The 23,754-nt window shown below is 37.2% G+C and overlaps 1 protein-coding gene across 3 annotated transcripts; it reads right to left on the minus strand.

Moving 5' to 3' along the window:
• Positions 1-3,483: 3,483 nt before the first annotated feature.
• On the minus strand, positions 3,484-22,146 carry sepsecs (Sep (O-phosphoserine) tRNA:Sec (selenocysteine) tRNA synthase). Of its 3 annotated transcripts, XR_003676134.1 has the most exons (13): positions 20,416-20,660; positions 16,223-16,338; positions 15,983-16,137; positions 14,511-14,629; positions 13,603-13,761; positions 11,812-11,965; positions 11,626-11,728; positions 11,372-11,501; positions 10,111-10,202; positions 6,896-6,989; positions 6,690-6,780; positions 4,126-4,358; positions 3,832-3,971 (listed from the first exon to the last, which is right to left on the minus strand). XR_003676134.1 is itself a non-coding variant. In XM_028474895.1 (12 exons), the coding sequence occupies exons 2-12, from the start codon at positions 16,334-16,336 to the stop codon at positions 3,713-3,715; spliced, it is 1,470 nt and encodes a 489-aa protein (XP_028330696.1). In that variant the 5' UTR covers positions 16,337-16,338; positions 22,106-22,146; the 3' UTR covers positions 3,484-3,712. The 3 variants fall into 3 exon arrangements, 2 of the variants coding, with proteins under 2 accessions (XP_028330696.1, XP_028330695.1); XM_028474895.1 differs by lacking the exons at positions 4,126-4,358; positions 20,416-20,660 and adding an exon at positions 22,106-22,146 and having other exon boundaries at positions 3,484-3,971; XM_028474894.1 differs by lacking the exon at positions 4,126-4,358 and having other exon boundaries at positions 3,484-3,971; positions 20,416-20,633.
• Between the last annotated feature and the right edge of the window lie 1,608 nt (positions 22,147-23,754).

Here is a 23,754-nt window from a genome sequence, read left to right on the forward strand (position 1 = left end):
TGAAGAAAATCTACAAATTTAAAGTTTTTTATTGAGTAGTAAATATGTGCCAATAATTTGGCAAAAACATTCTCATATCGACAAAGAAGTACCAAAGACGGCTCTTCTACCATTTCCTCTGGCTTCTATAAATAAAAAATCAATCGTCTTAAGGTGTAAATGTGCGAGCACACATCATCAGTGATTTAACCCTGGGGTCAAAGGGTGTTTTGGGTCTGTCAACATTAGACACCCTCATCCAGGTGACTCTGGCAATAGCTTGATCAGACCCTGACCTGTGTCTCAGCAGCTTGCCAAGGTTCACTTCCAATTATCAGTCAGTGGCAGTGGGGGGACCAGACTGAGCTTTTGATGATCGGTGATGTTCATTGATGGTACTGATGGAGGTGGCCATGCTCTCAGTAACTGCCTGTAGCACCTAGTCATGGCCCCAATAATAGCTCTTCTTCATGTGTCCTTGGGCAGCTGCTCAGCAAGCGTTCCAGGGATGACCTTCCTGGACAGGAAAGTGTTTCTCTCTTACCCAGACGTAGAGGTTTGCTGGACTGGCTAAGACATCGTAGACAGTTTGGATTAGGAACTCTGATCTGGTAAAAGTCTGTTTTCCAGATGATGGAAAAGGAGATCTTGCTCTGAACCACATTTTTCCACTTGGTCCATGCACCTTGCGGTCCCTCTTGAATTAGGTTCTCTTTCACGCGTCTCCTGATGAGTTGTGTGACCAATCCAGTGTGTTCAAGACATCCAGGGACACCCAACCCTCTGGACAGAGATACTCAATGTATCCCTTCTTACGCTGGAACTCGTTAGTGATCTTTAAGCAATGCTACGAATCATCTTCCAAATGATGCTTAGCAGATTCTGCACTGACTAATCTTCTCTACCTTGGGGATCTATATACCTACGGCGCACCTTCCGTGATTGGCAACTCTTCACCTGTGCCAAATCATCTTCAAGATCTTCCAAAGGTTCCATACCAGTTGTTGGCGGCGCTTGTATCAGGAGGTCGTGGGCTTATGAGGGAGCAGTGGGAGTACTTTCCCTCTAATGCCAAAGAAGAGATTTTTTTCTCATAACTTTAATGCATTACATACATAAAACAGTATAATTCTTTTTAGAAAGTGTCTACAGATGTTAAATGTAACCATAGCCCCCGGGACTATGGGTACGTTTCCAAACCTTTTCTACATAATCGTAATGTCCGTGTTTTCACTGTGTCAAGATGGCTGAGTGGTCGAAGACACCGCACTCAAAGACTTTTCCTTTTGCTGCCGTGGGTTTGAATCCCACTTTAGACAGATAATTTTTTTCATTTTAACATATTTAACACGGCAAATTCCATTTTTAAAAATATATATACGAAAAAAATAAACATTTTAGGGTTGTTCCTGGGTTAGGGTTAAAATAAAAAGGGTTAGCAGGGTAGCTGAAAAATAAATATGAGCTAAAATACAACTGATGGAACTTTAAGTCATGTTGTGCACCTATCACATGATCTAAACTGGCCAATGAGGGGTGCTGTGTATGCATAGAGTGGCAGTCTATGGATACGTTTAACGTATCCAAAACCACAGCCTTTTTTTTACATGTTAGCAGGGATTTGTGAGGGGAAATAAAGATGTGTTATTCATCAAAGTAAATGTGAACACTATCTGGGGGTTGAGATGTACAGATTAAAGAACCCAACATGCTTGTTTAGAAATGGTGAATTAATATTGCATCACTGAATAGCATGAAGGGGGAGGACTGAAGCTTGAAGCCTTACTGGCCCAAATCTTTGAATGCAGGTTTGTTCTCCATGCGTATGGCTTTCTAAACACGCTCTCCTTTTCCCCCACAATGTTGAATCTAGTACATGGTTTGATCTTTAGTACTATCCACAATTTGTATTTTTTTCTTTTATATGACAAAGGAATCAAAGGTAAAAAAAAAAAAAAACCCACAATGCATTACATTTTTTTAAATGGGCAAAGCCCCTCGTACTTTGCAGGTTGCTGCATTGTCCTGTCACAGTACAGTGTTTTTCCACTATGTTGTGTTAATAGCTCAGTACCGCTTGGGAATGGTGAGTGGGTGCTGATGCAGCAGTGCTGTCTGACTCAGGCACATTTTTATACAATCCTGCCGAAAGCTGTTGTGCTGGTATATTTATTTATTTTTTTGCTTCACATGAATTCTCACCTGCATGATGTGCCTGGGGGGGGGGGGGGGGGGGGGGGGGGGGGGAGTGAAAACTGGGTTCATGAATTCAGTAAAGCACCAAGTACACTTGATGAAACTGTGACTCCTAGTTTGAACTTTAGATAACCGCTTGTGCTTTGAAAAGACAAGTTAACTTTGATGAGCATGAACATTGATAACCCTCAGAGCATCTTTGTGACCAAAAGTGACATTTTGGGTGTTTTTATTTGTTTGGCTCTCAATATACCAGTCATTTATAAGGTTAGTTGTATGAAATTTTGCCACTATGGTTTTTATTTTTATTTGCTTAATTCCAAAGTCCAGTGTTTTGGAAGTGTATAGAAAAGGAGATATGCATCATACTGACACTTAGTAACATTGAGACTAAATTTGTCCAATTGACTCCCATTGTAACCACATATTATTCATATACTCTAATCATGACATATAATGCTTTTTCAATTAATACCTAATAGATCAAAGCCTCTACCTCAAAAACAGCGGTAAAATATGTTTTCGGTGTAATGACTACCAACCATAGACATTTGTATTAAGTACCCTGCAAAATATACAAGTGTACAAATGTCATTTTTTTTTTCTTTTAAAATGTCCTTGAGCCAAAAAATAATGCATTAAATTCAATTTCGCCATCAATTAATGACACGGTCAAGGCTGTAACAAAAATATTTCACTTTGGCCCTCATTTTTGAAAATACTGCATTTTTGTTTTTCCTGCTGAAAAAAAAGAGGATCTCATGGTAAAAAGTCCGTACAAAATTAGAAAATGATAATACATTTTATATCTATGAATTGGCCCGAAGTAGTTAAAAATATCTGATGTAGTGGAAGTAAAAAAAAAATGTAACACGGACCGTTTGTGTACAGGTGTATGTTGATTTAAAAGAGTGCACACGGGTTAATATAACAGACTGAATGAATGGCAGCAAAAAAGGTGAAGGTTCGTGTTACTTGTTTCTTGTTCGTAATCTATAATCTTGTTTCTTGTTAATTGATTATTTTTTTTCATATCGAGCCTTAAAAGACGAGAGTTAACCCAATACACCAGGTTCAGTTGGCGCTAATGGCTCACACACACGTGCAATACGTTACAAAAAAGGAAATAGAGCAGAACACATTATCGTATAAGGATATGATATTTCATATGTAATATCAATAAGTAGAACTGGACTCCAAACACAGACCAGGCATCAAGGATTGTTTCACATTGACTCATACGTACCGTATTTCATCCCATGATCTCCTCATGAGGATATCACATTATTTGCAAATAATGAAGTCACATTCTATTTTGAAGTTTTAATCAAAACAGAAAAATGTAGCATCTACATCAGTGGCTTTTAAAATAATATTATAAATCATATCAATCATTACATTTTGCATACCTGATATTTGGTTTGTATCACAGTTTCTCTGCCGTCCCTCACCTGTCACTGTACAGCAATACATAATCTACACATTTAATCATGGGCGTGAAACGTTCTCAGCAAACCAACACAATCCAAAACAGTTTTCAAGTATCAACAGATTCATTATTCCCAACCTCCAGGTCTACTGCAGGCTGCAGAGAGAGACTTCCCGCTATGTTTGCCTCCTTCTTCAAAGTCCTCATGCATTTGTCCAGCCTTTTGATGCACGCGCTCACGTCCTCCCGGGTGATGCCCACAGCCGAGGCAGCGTTCAGATATGGACACGGGTACGAGTCCGAGTGCGACATAAAGCCGCGGAACGTGTGTCCGCCGATGGTTTGCTCCTTGCCAAGTGGTATTACCCTAAAATGCAAACAAGGTAAACAATGATGAACATTTTCAGCATGACATCAAAAACCATTGTGCAGTTATGATAAATCTTTTAGATGATATGTAAACGTTTCTTTTATTCAAACAACTTTTTTTTTCTTCAGGAAATTTACTTTGATCTCCTTACATGCTTCAATTGCCAACTGTATGCCTGATGGTCTCTGGAGAAGAGAGTCCCAGCCTCAGGTGTGGGAGAGTAAAAATGTTCCTTCATCCCAGCTGATGTTAAAGCTCTGCTTCCTTGATCTCGATGGCTTCTTTGATCCAGTGTTTGTGTTTGTTTCCCTTTGTCCCATTTATTTGGGAGTTTTCCCAGCCCATGACGTGGTTTTCTGTTCTGCAGTGGTCTGATATTGCAGACTTGAGATGAACACAAACAAAAAACTGAGAGTAGGGCCGCACAATTGTGGCCAAAATGATAATCACATTTACTGTGATCAATATAAATGATAAAATTAGGGAAAAATCTGTTTTTAATGCACTAGTTTTAAACAATGTGTAAAATAACTTTAAAATGCAATTATAAGTTAAAAAAAAAATAAAAAATTCAAAAAATTAACCCAAGAAATTGTGATCATGATTAAAACTTCATTAATTGTGCAGGTATACCTGAGAGAACTCTCAATTTTGGCCATGTCCAAAAATAACTCATAAGGACACATCAAAGTGATCAGTAGATGCCTCTGAGAAAGACTGACAGTCAAAACATGTCAGGAGATAAAAGTAAATTTCCTGAAAAAAGTTTGGCCTGAATAAATGAAACTCTAACATATTATTTTTTAAAAAAAGGAAACAAAATTAACTTGGAGAATGAGAATGAGAACTTGGAATAAAAATGACAACTTAACGCTGTTATGAAGCATAAAACTCAAGACACCATTGAAGTACAGCTGCTGCAAACTTTACAACGCTGTAAACAAAAAGTTATAAAGGTGAAATCTGGCAGGTCTTCGCTCCATTGACAGCAGAGTTCAGAGTTGCTTCACTGTGAAATCCATTACTGACTGACTAGCAACAAGGCCTCGGAGCAGAAGAGAGTCTATGATGGAAGAGTCGAAAGATATTACACCTGTACTCATTCAAGCTAAAATCCAGCTTTCTTCTGTAGAATTCTGGGATTGTTTTCAATGAACAACGTAAAAAAAAAACAGAAATGTAAGTGATGAGTGCATTTAAAGGAACACCGTGTAACTTTCGGCCACTAGGGGCGCTTAGACCTGTAACTTTCACATCAAGCGCCCTTAGTGGCCACAAGCACCGCAGCACTGTCACAAAAATCAACAGTCAGTCGGGCCAAAGTCGGGGCGCCAGGCGGAAAGGCTGGTCGGCGAAGGGGGCCACGTCTCGGCGACATCTTATTAGCCTCCTCAGAAGCAGTTTTAAACTTTTTGCTTGCCTCGGCCATGACCAGGAGTCGAACAGGCGGAAATATACTAGCCAAAGCCTAAGCCCAATGAGTATATCCAAGCCTGTGGTCACGTGACTTCCGTAAAGTGATACGTTCTCCAGGCGTTCTCCAGGTCACATGACCTGGCCAAAGACGGTTAGTCTCTCCAAACTTTACATGGGCAGTATTTCAAGAGGGAAGCATTGATACTGTCAAGCGGTGTATAGTGGCCTGAAGAATCATTTAAAATAACCCATATGGGTCAACTCTTTAGGTCAAACCGTTAGCGATGTGCCTTTAAATCTGACCAGCTTCTATAAAATGCATCAAATAAATTATTTAGACACACATATCTGGATGGGATCCCATGCATAATGCAAGAGTAGTTGAAAAACAAAAGAGACCCTTCCCGAAACACAAAGAAATGCAGTTAAACTGTCATAATTCATGTTTCCATTAGTGTGAGACTTTAAAAGGAAGGCTTTTCTGATCTTTATTAGTACTTTCTGCTTCACCATTGTCTGTAAATTTAATAATAATAACATCTTTTGTTTTTTGGTCCTTTTAGGAAACAGAGGCCCTGTTTACACAATATTTCCAAGAAGTTCCATATTCTCATGGCAACATTTTCAAAATGATCTCTGTTCACATGAGGCCACTGGAAGCATAAAAAATGATGTAATATACACAGCAGGCCAAAAGATGGCGGTATGATTTTGCAATGAACCAAAATACGCAAACACAAGTAAGAGTGTTCGTGTGCATCACTCTTTGGATTTAAACTGAACTTCTTGGATTAGAGGAGATGTTGTTTATGTCTGTACCAAATTGTGAACCCGGGGTGGCGCTTAATTTCGATCTTTTTAACACGGACTCTGGCTGGACGCTGCCCTGTGAAGGTGATGTGTTTCAAGAAGCACAAGATGACCCAAAATGTTTGCAGATGAGGTGAATGGAGGCGGTCGTCTGGTACATGAATAAATGTTATAAACTCGTTGTGTTGCTGTGTGGGTCACATATGTAGAAGCAGCTCTCTGACCTGTGTGTGTTGCAGCATTAAACCAGTACATAGCATCACATGAAGCTGCTTGTCATGTTTACAGTTGTATGCAGAACACGTGGCTATTAAATAAAGCTGCGTTATTAAAGAAACTGTTTACACGGACATGGAGTTGGTCGCATTTAAAAAGTTCAGTTTTCAAGCACCAAAACGCCGTTGCCATGTAAATGCACCGCCAAAATGTAAACAAAATGTGAGAAAACGTTTTTGTGTAAAAAGAACCTGACTAACTGGTTTCTGCTACCTTGCTCCTGACACTTGTCGGGTAAACAGCATGGAGCCCAGCTGAGTCACTGCTTTGTCATTCCCAGCCTGGAGACCACCTAGAGACATGGCTGAAGAGCAGATCCACATCCAGCACACAGAGAAAAAGGTGAAGATTACAAACTGTCAGTAAAATTCATGTCTTTTTTTTGGGGGGGGGGGGGGGGTTCAGAGTTGTGATCTTACCCAGTGAAATGGGATTGTGTGGGGTGTGTAACAACCTCTCCCCGTGTGAAGAAGCCAGGCTTTTCAGCTCCTGGGACAGGAATGAATATATGTCCTGCAAGCCAGACAAAAAAAGCAAGGGACACACACACACACACACACACAAAAAATAAAAAAATCAGACTTTAAATAGTAACACGGTGCTGCTGCAGCTGCTTTGATCCACCTGCTTTGGTGCCAACAGAGCACATTTGCCTGCAGGCAAATTAGCGTGTTTTTCTTGTTCCTCTCCATCTAGGAATCTTTTCATTTCAGATTAAATCACACATAATGCACTAATTGTCATAGCAGGAGGTGAGCACGCCCAGCTTTTAAGTCAAGGTTTTTACAACGAGTAGCAAGGTTGCGGTTGTTGTCGTTGTTGGCAGTAGATAAAGATTCCCAGTAAAGCAATGCAACAATGAGTGTCTGCGAGTACTCGAGTGACAGAGAAAAACGTTTTCTCTGTCAACAGTCACAAACAATATTAGAATGAAAGCTTGGAGTGTCCTTTGTCATCCAACATAAAGGACATTGTTAGAGGAGGAGGAGCGTGTAGACAATATTATGACTCATGGCTGCTACATGCAATCCTGCAGCCGTGCTACATGCGGCTGTAAATGAACCTCTACAGATAAAAGGACTGAATTATTAAAAGCTCGTGACCCCCCCAGGAGAGAAGTGAGGAACTCTCTGTTTTGCAGACACTACGGAAAAGCCGTTCAGGAGCATTAAATATTTATGGAGTGGACCAATAAAAAAATCAATAAGGCCTAATGTTGTCAGGTCAGGTTAGAGGCCAGCGGAGATTCACACTGGACATTTTCAATTATGTAATACTATCCTGAGTGTTATTTTTACTCATGAGCACACCAGCTGTTGCAAATCTAGTGAACACAAAGTCTTTTTTTAAAGGATTTGTTTCATACTCGATGGATAAAAACACTGTACGATCAACATTCACGTCAAATGTCTCGAGCCATATAAAATCCATTTCATTTTTTTCCAAATTCTGTTTTTTAGAAATATTATTTTCAGAAAATATGAGTTTGTAACTTTTGTGAGGAAACCAAATACATATTAATAAAAAATAAAACCATAATCAAACAAAAATGTGTGTCAAAAATAAAATTGTAATTTAAAATCACGAGTAAGCAACAATTAAAAGGTCTAAATAAGTTGTACTGACATGAATTATTGTGACTGCTCCTATTTAATTATTCATATAAAGATGTATGAGAGCAGCATTAATGTCACCCTCAGTTATCAATGGTTTACTGAATGTGGGCAGATTTATTGATTAGGTTTTGATCAACTTAATGTAAACAGGGTTCACACACTTTTTTCACAATTATTTTTCGAAACTTTTCTAAAATATTTTACCAAATATTCATGGCTTAGTTCTGAAGCACTAAGATCTTTTTTTTGCGTATGCATTTCCTGGTTTTTAGCGTACACTAGCTAAAGTGATCTTACCTACGCACAGTTTTATAAACAAGGCGGAGAGTAAATATGCGTGAATTTGTATGCAGCACTTTCACTTTGATATAACGCTTAACATCTTTGGGGTTTAACATATTTCCAAAACAGTTCAAATATTCCCTGACTTTTCAAGACTGGAAAATCAGTTTTTCCAATTCCATAACTTTTCCAGGAATCTCATGACCGTGGGGACCCTGTTTGAATGATCCTGATGACATCATTCCAGACCGTAATGACTAAATAAAAACAAATGGACGCTAAGATACATCAGTTATTCCACCACTAGGGGCCACAATATACCATATAACAGCAGGGCTACTCAACTTTAGTCCTCGAGGGCCGGTTTCCTGAAATGTGTCCCTGCTCCAACACACCTGAATCAAATGAATGGCTTGTTATCATGCTTCAGCAGAGCTTAATGACAACATATTGGTTTCAACCAGGTGTGTTAGAGCAGGAAAAAATCTAAAAGTCTCAGGAATCTGGTCCTCGAGGACTTAAGTTGAATACCCCTGTCTAACAGCATTAGAAGCCATCATTAACCTACGATGTTTATGACTCCACAAACCCTGGCATCGCTGGTCTCGTCCACAACAACCAGCAACTTTTCCCACTGATCTTCTGTAGAACTGATGAGATGTTGTTCAAACACTCCGAGCAGGTGAAGCTGCTTATTTTTCTCACGGAGCGCCGCAGCACTTGACAAGAAACGAGCAGAGTTTCACAGACACAAAAGTAACTGGGAACTGGTCGGCTCTGTATTTTGGAGTGGGTGATGATTTGCGTAGTTTTTTGACAGTTTACTTTAGATGGTGCTTCGGGTGGTTTAGACGGTGTTTGAAGCGGCCACCTAACCAAGCCTGAGGCTGTTTTAAACCTGCACTTTCTACTGTAATAAAGCAACAATGCTGCAGAGTGAGCCTGTGTAAAGCCACGGGGGTTTTCAGATTTTCTGGATTGATCGGTATACTGCCGTACATGTCCTTTAGAGTTCAGATTCACGTTCAGCTCCTTAACCCTAGAACACTATCGGTGGGTGATTTTCACCCAAGCAAATGTATTTACTTTATTTTAATGAACTTGCGTTTGTCAGAGTGCCTTGGTTCCAGGGCAGCTTCAGCATCTTCCCTGATGTTTTAGAGGGTGAGGATGTTCACATCCACGCACATTTCCTAACTGCGGGATGAATAGATTTTCTATCTATCTATGTCTTTGCTGTAATTCATCCATTTTTTATTAGCTTCCTCTACTAACACCTCCAATTCTGCTGTTTCAAATTTAATTTTTCACTTCCGCACACTCAGCTCTCCTTCACGCTCCATGTTCAACATAACACGTACAAAACGCTCATTTAAATAGGGCGGTCTCCACCACTCCTGCACGTGCACTAATCATTGCTGCAATCTGAGGGAATTCCTCGCAGCAGATATAGTGAATCTGCCCCTGTATGTACTGACTGCATCTAAAGAATAAAGTAAGTAAAAGTGGTGCTGAAATTTCCATGCTAATCTTTATTTAATACATATCACAAAGTGGAGATTTCCAAGGAAATCTGTATTATGATAAAAAATATTTTAGTCAGGTGATCATTTTTATTGGAAAAACGCCACTTTTTGTTCGACTTTCCTGCAGCGGTTCATGTGTCAAAAAGACTGTTGTTTTTGTGCGAAAAAAACAAACAAAACTTAAAAAGATGCTTGAACATGCTCTCTCACCTTTCTTTCAGACAGGCACTTCTTATAGCCGCTGGCACCTAGAGTGAGGAGCGTGATGAGGACGTCGAGGGAGGGGGAGGCAGATGCTCGACCTGGACAGAGCAGGACATGACTTTGTTGAACAGCTACGGTACAGAGAGCACTCAGAATAAATAAATAAATAAATCCTACTGTGTTCCTAATTAAAAAACAAACGGGCAACAAACGAGTTCCACTCGGCACATTTTCTGTGTTCTTTGATTTCCGAGGAAAAAAAACAACCCAGAAATTCTTACATATTAGTTTTGAAATGAATAAATTCCAATTCCTTTTCATATCAAAACACCTTCATTTTTTATTATATACAGTAATCGTCACTAGGTGGTGCTGTGGTTCCTCATAACCTCACGACAGAATTTCTCAGACTTCAAACCAAGACCACTTAGAGGCTAGAAAACCTAAAAAACAATTCAATCCATTTAAAATTGATCAACTCGTGGATTATTTATCAACCACACGTTACAGACAGTTTAAGAAACACTTTTAAAAAATAACAGTGGCCTCTAACTGCTCTGGTTTAATGTCAGAACAGTGTTTTTCAACCTTGGGGTCACCTGAAATGTCTCGTAATAGTTAAAAAATACATTTTTCAAATCACACACACACACACAATACCAAAAAACTGAATTCTATTGAAAAATGTCTCTGGTGGTAGCCAGATATCAAAATGGGGTCACGACCAGAAAAAGGTCGGGAACCACTGCTCTAGAATGAGCCTCAAATGAAAATTTGGGGATTTTTTTTCCTTCTAAAGTCGTACTTTGGGAAAAAAAAAAAAAAAAAATTTTAAATCATAGGAAGAACTTAAAAAAAGTAAATAAAAAAGCCCTATTTCACACAAATTATTGTTAAAAGTAGAAAAGTGAAAAAACAAGTCCTCTTCAGGATCTTTTTCTCAACCTCATTTCCGCGACCCACTTCTGGGTCCCGACCCATCAGCTGACAACCACTGAATGTCTGTAAAAACTATATACTCACTTCACCCACAATTGGACCATCAGTAGTGATTTTTATCTATTTTTTTTGCATTAGCACCCATGTCTATATAATTAAAACCGAGGATATTAAAAAAGTACCTAGGTCTCTGATACTAAAACTTAATTATTAGAAAAAACTTTCTGTGTGCATGTAAAAACCATAAACCATTTAAAGACACTAGTCAAAGTCACTAGGCAAACAAAGCTCCATCTGTACAAATGGTGTCAGTTTTTCCAGCACTCACCGGGGTACATTTTGCTGATCTCCTGTACAAATACCTCATCGAAACCCGCAATTATAGCGCCACCTACTGGAACCATGAAGTTCTTGTCCAAGCTCTGCACAAAAGCGTCGATTCTTCCTACTCGTGCACCCTGTGGGGTCATAAAAACTCTTCATAAAAGGTGTCACCTCGTTTCACCTTCCTAATATACACATGAAGGCCATCTACAAGTAAATAATGCTGTACAAAGTGTGAGGAAATGCAGAGCACGTTACCTGTTGTATAAGGTGCATGCACTTGGACGATTGCACTCCATAGGCGTTGTTGACGATATGTGGAATGTTGTTTTTAGCACACATTGTTGACAGCTCCTCTAGCCTGTGAGATGGTGAATAAAGGCACAGAACACAGCATGTAAACAACTTTAAACACAACACAAACACATTTTAACAAACACTCACCTGTCCGGAACCCGCGGGGCAAAGCAGGACGTCGTTGAATGAACACAGAGGATGTTCTCGGCTCCTAGCTCTTCGATCTTGCGCTCCACCGCTTCCAAATCCGTCCTTAACTCATCCCCCTCAAGGACGTTTTCCACCACCACAGGTTCAAAACCTGATATGAAAAGTTTATTGACTTCTGAGGAGATCAATCTGGCTTTTAATGAGACACAAAAAGAACTGGTGACTAGAAAATGAGAAGATTCACACTATACTGACACACTATAGATCAGTGGTTCTCAACCTTTTTAGCCTGTAACCCCCAAAATAAAGGTTCCATAGACCAGGGACCTCCACTGTACCTGAAGGTGGTTGAACACAGACATAAACAATGAAGAACAGTCTTGTGGAGACAGGGTCATCTATAAGGGGGAATAAAGGGGAGAGATTTTTGGGGTCCATGCATAAAGTCAGCAAAATGATGGTCCATTGTTCTATGAATCTGTGATAACCACATTTTTTTATTTATCTGAATAACATCCACTGTTATCCAGGAAGTTTATTATTATTTGGGCCATTGTATATAGTGTTACGGTGAAATTAACGGTTACCTCGTCTTTGACTTGAAAACACACTCTGCGGTGATAAATGATGAAGACCAGACAGGAGAGATGATGAAGTAATAAAAAAATGATTTAATCTAAACTAAATAAAAAGGTACAAAGCGGGATAGACAAAGAAGTGGTCTCCTCTGGCCAGAGGAGAGACGCGAAGAAGGGCCCAAAAGTTCCTTTCACACACATTTATACCCCACTGTCCCACCTCCCCCCTTCCACAGACAACAAAGAAGAGACCAGGGGGGGAAGGTCAGTCTGCCGGAGGTGACACCTCCGATGTCGGGGTGGGTTTGGACGTGCTCTGGCCTTGGAGATTAAACTGAGGCCAACTGACATTCCTTTAGAGAAGCTGTATCATGGGAGTATGGGTCCACTGACTTTGCAGGAAGAGGAAAAGACATCAGACAGGAGTGGAAAGTTACAAATTGGGGTATAAAGTTGAATGAGATCAAAAAGCAAATATATGAGTATACATAATTAATCAATTTTGCCACCACAATAGTCATCTTAAAGATGTAAATCTGTGTTTAATCAGAAATAAAATGGGTTAAAAGTGACCAAAAAGGGTGGAAATGGTGGTGAAATGGGATTTTAAAAACCACAGTAATTGGTTAAAAATTGCAAATTAAGAATGACCAAAAACAGACAGAAACAGTGGTAAAAGGGGTTCAAAGTGTCAATATTAGCTTAAAAGTGGCATAAAAAAGTAGGAACAATTAGCTTAAACTGGCAAATAATGAGTATGACAAACCGTTAAATTGGCAAAAATAAGCATGAATTATAGTGAAGAAAGGTTAAAGGTGACAATAATGGGTCAACATATGTGACATTAGAGGGGAAAGTGGCGGAAAGGGTTTAAAAGTGCTGAAAATGTCTTGAAAGTGGAAGAAATTTGCCGAAATGGCATTGAAATTTGATGGAGAATTGGCAAAAATGGGAGTAATGTAGCAAAAATGCATTAAAAGGAGCAAAAATATGGCAAGAAAAAGCACAAAAAAAAAAAAAGGCTCAAATTGTATAAAAAATATTCTTAGTTTCTTGAAGGCATCTGGTGACCCCCTCCAGTGTGTCACAGCCCCAGGGTTGAGAACCACTGCTGTAGATTAGTTCTATACATACGCTCTCCATCTTTTTCTATTCACCATTTTCTCTGAACAGGATGTGAGGCCGTGCAGGCGTGGAACACAACATTCACCTGCTGTGATCATGGATTTGAAACAGGATTTCTGGTCGATTCGAGGCCAAATGATGTAGCGAGCATTGGGTCTCCTGTGACGAAGGGTCAGGAAGCACAGAGTCAAGCTCATCCCGGTTGCCATGGGAACCACGAAGCAACTCGCCACACTGCGAACACCTGAAATATAGAGCCAGGAAAAGCTTGGGATATAAATAAATGAAAATATATTGACCTTAATGTGGAAAAGTGGGTCAGTGGTAAAGAGGCTTAAACATAAGAATATCCTACAATGGAATTAAATAAATTTTAAAAAAATAATTAGAAGACCCTGAAAAACAACCTCAATAAGACAAGTACATTTTTTTTTTTTTTAAAGTTTTCAGAGTGCTAAATTATGATGCCGTATTAGGGCCACATTAAAATAACAAGAAAGCTGAGCGCTACAAGATTATTATTCTCAAATATTTTGAGATTATTTCTATTCTCAAAACATTACAACTTTAATCTTGATATATGACTTTTTTCTCATAAAATTATGGCTTTTTTCTCAAAATATTACTACCTTAATCTTGTTGTGCCCAGATTCATTCATACACCATCGCATTAAATGACCACTAGTTTAGATTAAATTAAATGGTATAAATACATTAAAAACCCTAAAAAAATGACCTCAATAAATCCAATAAAAACAAATCATGCATTGGAGTGCTTATATCAAAGATTTTATGATGCACGCAGATATAATCCGATATTCTTCATTTTTTGCTGATATTGGACCAATATCCCATATTAATATCGGCTCGGGACACCCTTAATCCATATACCACTACTTACTTCATAATGTTGATGAAAAGCTTAATTCAAATTCTTTTTGTCGATAAACTTTTACTAAAGTTGTTTGGTGAGATATATTTGGATTTACGCACCTGTGAGTCTTAAAATGTCCAGCACTACAGAGTTGGTGAGTTTATTCAGCAGGCTGGAGCCAGCAGCTTTGGGCTGAATGGCAGCAATATCACCTGATCGACCGATGCCATGAATCAACCTGGTGGAACAAGAAAAGCTTGTAACAGAAAGTGGCAGATAATCTTTGAACATACTAGACACGGACTATTCAATTAATCACAATCATGTAATAAACCTGGAATGCAGTGGTTCTCAACCTTTTCAGCCAATGACCACCAAAATAAAGGTCACAGGGACCGAGGACCCCCACTTATAGCCGAAGGTGGTTGAACACAGACATGAACATTGAAGAACAGTCATGTGGAGCCATTGTTCTATGAATCTGTGATAACCACATTTGTTCATTGATCTGAATATTATCCACTGTTATCCAGGAAGTTTATCATTTGCACCATATTTTTAATCATTTTAAAGATGGAAATCCTTGTTTTAATCAGAAATAAGAAGTTTAGGAAGGAATGGGAAATATATCGAGATTCAAGATATATTTTCTGTTCTCTATTTTGGCGATATAGAAAATTATGATATCGCCTATATCGCTTTATTTTTATTTTATAGCTTATTTTGTATTAAAATACTAGTTTTAGGAGTCGCTGTTTTAGCTTCTTCTCATAGCATAAAAAGCAGTGAGATGGATTACCCAGTGCGCCCTAACCCGAAACAAGGCACATTACAGAACTCACTCACACGTGCTGTCCCTTATGGGAGGACAAAGCCAAAAGTGGCACAAATTGTGCAGCTGTTTGTTAATAAATGTGTCTGTGTGGCATTTTTCATGGGCAAATTTAACCTAGAATTGTCTTTATTTAAAATATCAAGACATGAATTTTGGCCCACATCACCCAGCCCTATTTAAAAGTGACCAAAAATGATGAAAATGGGATTTCAAAAACCACAGAAATTGGGTTAAAAGTTGCAAATTAGAGAGGCCACAAACAGACAGAAAAAGTGGTAGAAATTATTCAAAGTTTCAATATTGGCTTAAAAGTGTCAAAAATGGGGGGAGGGGGAATGTAACTTCAAAAGTAGGAACAATTAGTAATAGTTAAACTGATGAAATATGTTGAAAAGAGAATAAAAGTGACAATAATGGGTCAATATATGCAACATTAAGTGGGAAAAGCAGTGGAAATGTCTTGAAAATGGAAAAAAAATGTGCAGAAAAGGTATTTAAATTTGATAAAATGGCAGAAATGGAAGTAATGTAGCAAATTGCATCAAAAATATCAAAAACAAGGCAAGAAGAAGTGATGAAAATGGGTTAAAAAATGGCAAATTTGGTGTAGTAAAAATGTAAAAATGGGCTCAAACTATTCAAAAAACATTCTTAGTTTCTTGAAGGCATCTGGCGACCTCCTCCCAGTGTCACACAACCCCAAATGGGGTCCTGACCCCAAGGCTGAGAACCCCTGCAAGTGTTTCATGAATGAACCTGTAGTGTCGTCTTGCCACCAGGCTGGACGCCACCCGCCCTTCACGCTCTCCGACGCCACAGTTCCCCAGGAAGTTATTACTATCCATCACGGCCAACTCATTGAGGAAAAGCTCTATGGTGCTCTCGCTCCATCCTTCTTCTGGACACTTACCCTGCAGAAAAAAAAACACCACATGCTATTTGCACCACGCTTGCAAACACTGAGAACATACTGTACACAAATGAGCTCATCCTCACTTGCTCCAGTAAGTGTCTGATGAGCTGCTCGTGGCTCCGACGTGCCTGAGAGCCCTGTCTGATGTACGAGGGGGACACTATCTTCTCACTCAGGAGGAAGTTTTCACTGTTCATCTCTACATAACGCAAAGATTCATGTTAAAAAGCAGTAAAAAATATATAAACACTCAACTACACAATTCTTGTAATACAGTGATTCCTAAAGTGTGTGGTACGCAATGACACTGCAGGAGGTACTTGGAAAAGAAAGAGGGAAATTAACAAATGAAAGCATTAAAAATATGAGGTTTATGATGTTTATTTTTCGTAAAAAATGATAATCATACTAAATATTACCAGCAACTCACAAAACGACAACAAACACACACAAAATAACACCAAAAACGCACACACTAAGAGAGAAAAACACTATTACCAGAAACACACAAAACAACAATAAAGACAAATTATTGAGAGAACACAAAATATCATTACAAAACACACAAAAATAACAGAAACAATACAGAATGACAAACAACACCAAAAACACACACACACACAGAGAGAGAGAATAGTTTAATACCAACAACACACAAAAACAACAAAAACAAACAAAACGACTCCAAAAAAACACAAAATAAAGAGAAAAATATGCTGAATAATAAAAGAAACAGACAAACAACAACAAAATACACAAAAAGACAACAAACACAAGCACTAAGAGAGAAAAATAATTACTAACACCAGCAACACACAAAAAACCCCACAAAAAATCATTAAAAAATACACATAAATAACAGGCAAGCATACAAATTAGGGCTAAGGGATTTTGCATAAGAAAGTTTTGAGTTTAGATTCAATTTTTGTCTTCAATGCACTTATAAATGACTGCATACATATATATATATATATGTATGCCTTAGCATCTCAGCATAGTGTGAATAAAAAAATTAAACATGCCTATGGCACACATATAACCTACTCAAAGGGTAAACAAAGAGGGGGGTGGCTCACATCGCACTACGGTAAGTCAAAAAAAACTGTGCTGGGAAAAAAATAATAATGAATTTTAAAATAATAATAAAAAAATATTTTAAACTCAAATTTGCAAAATAAAAAAAGTTTTTATTTACAAAGTCGATAAATCAATGAAATTTTGCCCAGCCCTAATTTCCTGTATTTGTCACTACTGCACTTTTACATTCATTTTTCTTGCAGGCAATTCATTTAAATTAGTTTTTGATTTTTGATTCTGTTTGTTTGACACATTTGAAAATGTGTTATTTGTTAGGATTATTGGGGGGGGATAGGGGCTTGAAAGTTCACCTTTGTTCAAAGTGGGAAATAAGCAACAAAAAAAGATTTGAGAACCTCTGCAATAAGACAATAAAAGGCTTCACAGCGTTTTCTAAGGTCTGATTTCTCCATTAGGCATTCAGATTCTAGCAGAGGATACTCAGATTAACACAGTGAGTCATGTGTTACTTCATACATCTAGTTTTGCCTTGGTAAGATATCTACACACTGATGAATAGTCCTTCTTTTATAACTATGCAGATTTTTTTTTTTTCATGACCAAACCTTTTTTTTTTTAGTAAATGTCAGCAAAATGTGCTCATCTTGTCCAGATGTTGCTGTGAACACATCACTTTGGTGGCGACTAAAGCTTTCTGTATCAGCTAAACACGGCAGTTACACTTTTACAGGGTTCCTACAGCTTCGGTCAAATTAAATTCAAGAATTTTTCAAACTTTTTATTGCCATTTGAAATTTAATTTAAGACCAACTTCACAGTTAACATAATTGAGAAAAAAAAAAGCTACATCAATTACATAGGATTAGGGTACATTTTTCCTTGGTGGCCCCCCAAAGTAAACAAAAATACTAAAAATGACAGTACAATACACAAAAAACAGAAATAAAAAAAATCAAAATCACTCAAAACACAGAAGATGACGACAAAAATCAACAGAAATACATGAAACAGCAAAAATACAAAAAACAAAACCATTAAGAAAAATCTTTGCAATTTTCGTTAAATTTCTATTCCCCAATAATGTTAAAAGATACATTACACGCATCTGTTACGGTATATATATGTATTAAAACGAATGCTACCATTTATTTTGAAATGTAAGACTTTTGAAACATTTATTTACGATATTTTAATGACAATTAAGGCCTTATCTTTAGATTCATTTTGTACTTGTAAAGGTGAAATTTGTCATTATTGAGATCGCAAAGGATATCATAGTGTTTAGTATGGAGATATATCAGGATAAATTGTATCGTGACATGCAAATCATGAATCGTATCGTATCTTTGGATTCATGGCAGTGCACAGCCCTTCTTTTAATTCTAATGAAAATTTTTAAGACTAATAATAAATAAATTACATTTCTTTAGAAAATATGAGATCTTTTATTGTTCCTCACACACGCGCGACTGGCAGGGGTCAAGAGGGATCTAAATGTAAACACGACGCTGTTTGTGCTATGCGCTGAGATTTGTACGATAAAGGAAGGCCTAATCTATCTGACATTCAACATGTTGTAAGTGCAACACTCAGACTGCAGTCACTCACCTTTACAAGCTTTCAACGAACACATTTCAATGAGTATTTGCGCTTTTATTTGTAGTAGATGAGGAGTCGCAAAAAAAAAATAAAAAAATAAAAAAAATGTGCCGGCATAATCTATGGTTAGCTGAATGTGTGAATAAAGTCGATATACAGTATATAAATTAAATTGTTAAATATTGTAAATTATAACCTAACATATATTAATGGTAGTGGTACTTTGAGACGGTGAAAATACACAGAGAAGAACAGAATATACTGTATGTATCTTGATGTGTTCATGACTAACAATTTATCCATATCACAGACACGTACTGTACATGGATATAAACTAGCCATTATATGACACCAGGCAGGTATTACAGTATGAGTTCTCACTTTGAAAAAGTACATTTATGAGGTATACCATTAATTTGCCAGGTACATATGATTATTTTTTATTAAGCTACTATAGGATTTAAATTTACAAATTTGAAGGAAGTGCACAAGATAGACAGGTCACTTAATTTGCACATTTTCTTTATGTAGTCTGGCTCCTTTGTGTATAATTATCATTATTATTAGTGGGTATTTTCTGATTCTGAATAAGTGAAAGAACCGACTCATGTTTACAAAATGTGACAATAACCTGGGTTTACTGTTGAAACGTCAGGCAAAACCGGAATGTTTAGGCTCGTGTGCAACATTAGCTTTAGCAGCATTAGCTTTAGCAGCTAACTCGGTTTTTCTACTTTGGAGGCTGATGCCACGTTTGCACAAAAAATATTTTAAGGAATTAACGATACAACGGCAAAAAAAAAAATAAAAATAAAAATCTCTGTCAGACTCGCTTCCTACACCGTCAGCCGTGACGATTTTATCCCTTTTGACCTTTGACCTAATGCGGAAGTACTGAACCAGCGCGTGAGTGTGAAAAGGCTTATTATATCCCTGTTTAAAGTTATTTCAAACTGACATACCAAATTATTTTATTTATTTATGTAAAATTTAACAGGAAATAAGACATAATCAGTCCCACAATAAGGAAACTGTCATTGCAATATTTGGTAAATAATTGACACAAATGTGCAATAAAAAAAAAAAAAAAAAAAATTTAAAAAAAAATCCTACGAAAAATTATGAAATGAACGAAAACAAGCCAAAAACAAAAAAAAAAAAAAAATCAGGAATAATAATAAAAAAAACTGCCTTATACTTTTTAGGAAGGTGGAATTATTAATTTTAATTAATGTTTTTATGCTGTTTGAGATTGTGACTGTTTATTTATTTATTTTATACTATTGTGGATAGATTTTGTTTTAAGGGTGACTTTAAACAGCTAAAAAAAACAGCCATTACGCTAACTCTGGCACATTTACTGTCGTGTTGATTTATGTACAATGTCCCTGTCAAAAAAAAAAAACTAAATAATAGACACATTTTTTTATTTATTTATTTAAAGCAAAATTAGTAGCACATAGTGTAAGACACTAATTTTATACACGCGCACGAAACATAGAATTACGACAGCAAACAGTGAACGTCACACACTCCTCCAATGGTTTCACTAAAAGCTAACTTTAATGGCGTTTACTGAGCCTCAAAAAGCTACAGCTAATGCGAATTATAGAAAAACAGCATCGCGGTGTCTTCCTACCTGAGCGCTTTCCTTCAGCTCCGCGTGTTTCAAGCCGTTTTTGTCATTTAAAACACAAAATGTCCCACATAGTATTCACAGCTGACACGAGCGGAGCAGGAGCAGCTTGCACGCAACCGACGTCATGACGTCACAGGGGCGCAAGGGGTGCGTCTCACGTGACAGCGTCAACGTTCGTCCATTTTGGCGCCCTTTTTGTGGCACAGATTGTTGGAAATGAAATATTTAGCTCCTGCAGTCTCAACAAATACAAATATGAACAACATAAACAATATTATTAAATAACTTTTTTTTCATCTTAAAATTTAGATTCTAAACCTACTATAGATACATAGTTTTTGATTTAGAAAAATTTAGAATTTCTTTGAGTGTTTTTTTATCAGAAATTCACAATAGATTTGATCTTTGAATGTATGAAGTGCATGTAAAAGAGACATTGATTGACGTCTTTATTTTGAACATATAAAATGGTAAAAGAACAACAGTTTAGAAAACAAAAAATGAAGAAATGATGAATTACAACAGCAGAAATAGACCATTGATATGATTTACATGTGCGGAAAGGAGTAGGAAGAAGTTTGAACTTATTTAATTACGACTGATTTTGCTTTCTTAAGTACAACTAATATAATACAATTATTTACCCATATATCATTAAACAAACAATCTACATATTCCATAGCTAGTCATTAAAACAGAAAAACAACAGGTGTTTAGTGATCAGATTCATTCCTGTACCTCGTGAAAAATAATATCTTTATACCTGTTTTTATGTTTGAACATTGTTTTAGCTCCACACTCATTCTATTCCATCATTTTGCTCCATATATTGACAAAAACAAAAACTTTTCAAAATTGTTCGGAGACTTAAAACCTTTAAATTTAACTTTCCCCTTTATCAATTTAATCCATTATCCAAACAGTAAGCTAAATATTGTCAATATAAAAGACACCATTTTTATTCCAATATTTTTTTATTGAAAGAATTATACAAATGAAAAATATCACCCTAACCAGTGACTATAAATTGATTATTAAACATTGATTTTTTTTTTAATTATTTATTTAAATGTGCATATTTTCCATCAAGTATTAAATAATAATTTTGTCAGGAATGGATATATATTCATGCAACGGTGCAATAATTTGACAACTAAATGAAATTAGCCGCGTTAGCTGATGGTTAGCGTCTCTGCTTTACCAGGATACAGGCCTTGGTAAAGCTTTGGTTTTTCTCCAATAAGTCCAAGATTAGAAAAGGAGTCTTTGAATCGCTTATCGAAGTGAATAGGTGCGTGAAAAACAGAAATCAAGACAAATTATTCTGAAACGCTGTCCTTAGTACATATATTAAAATTAAATCAAATTAAATGATGGTGTTTGCAGCAAGGGGGAGAGAAAAATGGCAATTTGGTGGCATAGCAGGGCTTTGATAACAACAGCTATGCCAACATCTTGCCTTTTTTCTAAAACCCAGGTTCAAAAGCCATGTGGACGGGTTACGTGGTCCAAACGTACGTTAAATCCACTTGTCCATGGGTGAGATGAAAAACCAAGTTGTTCATTAAGGTGAAAAGAAAAAAAAAGCAAGATTACTTGAAGATTTGAAGAGTAAATTTAAAATATACATATATATATATTGAGAAAAGTTGAATATCACCCACAGAGATGATCCACGAGCTTCTCCTACCTTGCCGGGTGTCCCTCAGGGATCTGTCCACATGTGAGAGCACGGCTGAGAGTGAGGAGACAAGCCTATAGCCTTCCTCCTCCTCCTCCTCCTCCTCCTCCTCCTCCTCCTTCTCCTCCCACCAGTTGTACCTCTCACTGTGCCAGAGGTGTGTTTTTACTCATGGGCTGATGACGAGGAACCACCACGATGACCTCATTCTGAAGGAGGACACCCCAAGGAAATCCTTTTTGAATGACATCACAAGGTGGAGGGCAAATTTCAAAGTGATTAGGCGTTCACCCAATTTAACGTTAAATATGTGAATCAAGATTACATGATCGCTACGCGTTAGGCTACTAACACTGTTTCCTTGGTTACATATACATTTATATTCCTAATGTCTATTATTTATTTTGATTTTGCACTCAATTTTTGCCCGTTATCTCACTGCGTTGGATTAGAGCCTTTAGATTAGACAACATATAACAGACATTGGCAAGTTTTTAGTGGGGGCCACAAAAATGTGATTGTCTCGTCCGAGGGCCACACTAAAAACATTCACATCAGCATTTAGAATAAACAAAAAAAAGGCTTTTATGTGTGTGTTTTTTTTTGGGGGGGGGGGGTGTCATTTTGTTGCCAATTTGTTTACTTTTTGTCCATCTTGTATATATTTTATTTTTAGGTCATTTTGTGTATTTTTGTTGTCCTTTTAGAGTTTTTTTTTTTTTTTGGGTGTCTTTTTTTGTACTTTTGTTGCCAATTTGTTTACTTTTCTTCCATCTTGTACACATTTTAAGACCATTTTGTGATACTTATTTTTTGTACTTATGTTGCCAATTTGTTTACTTTCCTTCCAACCAGTGTACATTTTTAGGACATTTTGTGTATTTTCATTGTACTTTTTCTGTGTTTTTCTTTTTTGGGTATCATTTTGTGTACTTCTGTTGCCAATTTGTTTACTTCCCGTCCATCTTGTTTTTGGGGTTCATTTTGTGTACTTTTGTTGCCAATTTGTTTACTTTCCTTCCATCTTTTATACATTTTTAGGCCATTTTGTGTGTTTTTGTGGTACTTTTTCTGTGTTTTTCATTTTTGGGCATTATTTTGTGTACTTTTGTTGCCAATGTGTTGACTTTTTGTCCATCTTGTATATTTTTTTAGGTCATTTTGTGCATTTTGACTGTACTTGTTCTGTGTTTTTCTTTCCTGGGTGTCATTTTGTGTACTTTTGTTGCCAATTTGTTGACTTTTCGTCCATCTTATATTCATTTTTAGGTCATTTTGTGTATTTTTGCTGTGCTTTTTTTGTGCTTTTCTTTTTTGGGTGTCATTTTGTTGCCAATTCGTTTACTTTTCATCCATCTTGTACATATTTTTAGGTAATTTTCTGCATTTTTGTAGTACTTTTTGTGTTTTTCTTTATATTTACTGTATATATGTCCTTTTCTGTGTTTTTTTGCTCATACTGTGTATTTGTATTTGGGGCCGCACAAAACTAGACCAAGGTCTGCATGTGGGCCCCGGGGTTGCCAGATGCCCAACATTGCTGTGCGTACCTGTGGGTTGATCTTTATTGGTGCTGCTGCACAATGGAGCAACTGTGTTCCTCGTCTGTTCCCAAAGACAGAAAAGTCCATGAAAATTCAAATTAGTGGTAGGCTGAA

The sequence above is a fragment of the Gouania willdenowi genome, chromosome 18 (genome assembly GCF_900634775.1).
Source record: "Gouania willdenowi chromosome 18, fGouWil2.1, whole genome shotgun sequence".
In the NCBI taxonomy this organism is placed as follows: domain Eukaryota; kingdom Metazoa; phylum Chordata; class Actinopteri; order Blenniiformes; family Gobiesocidae; genus Gouania; species Gouania willdenowi.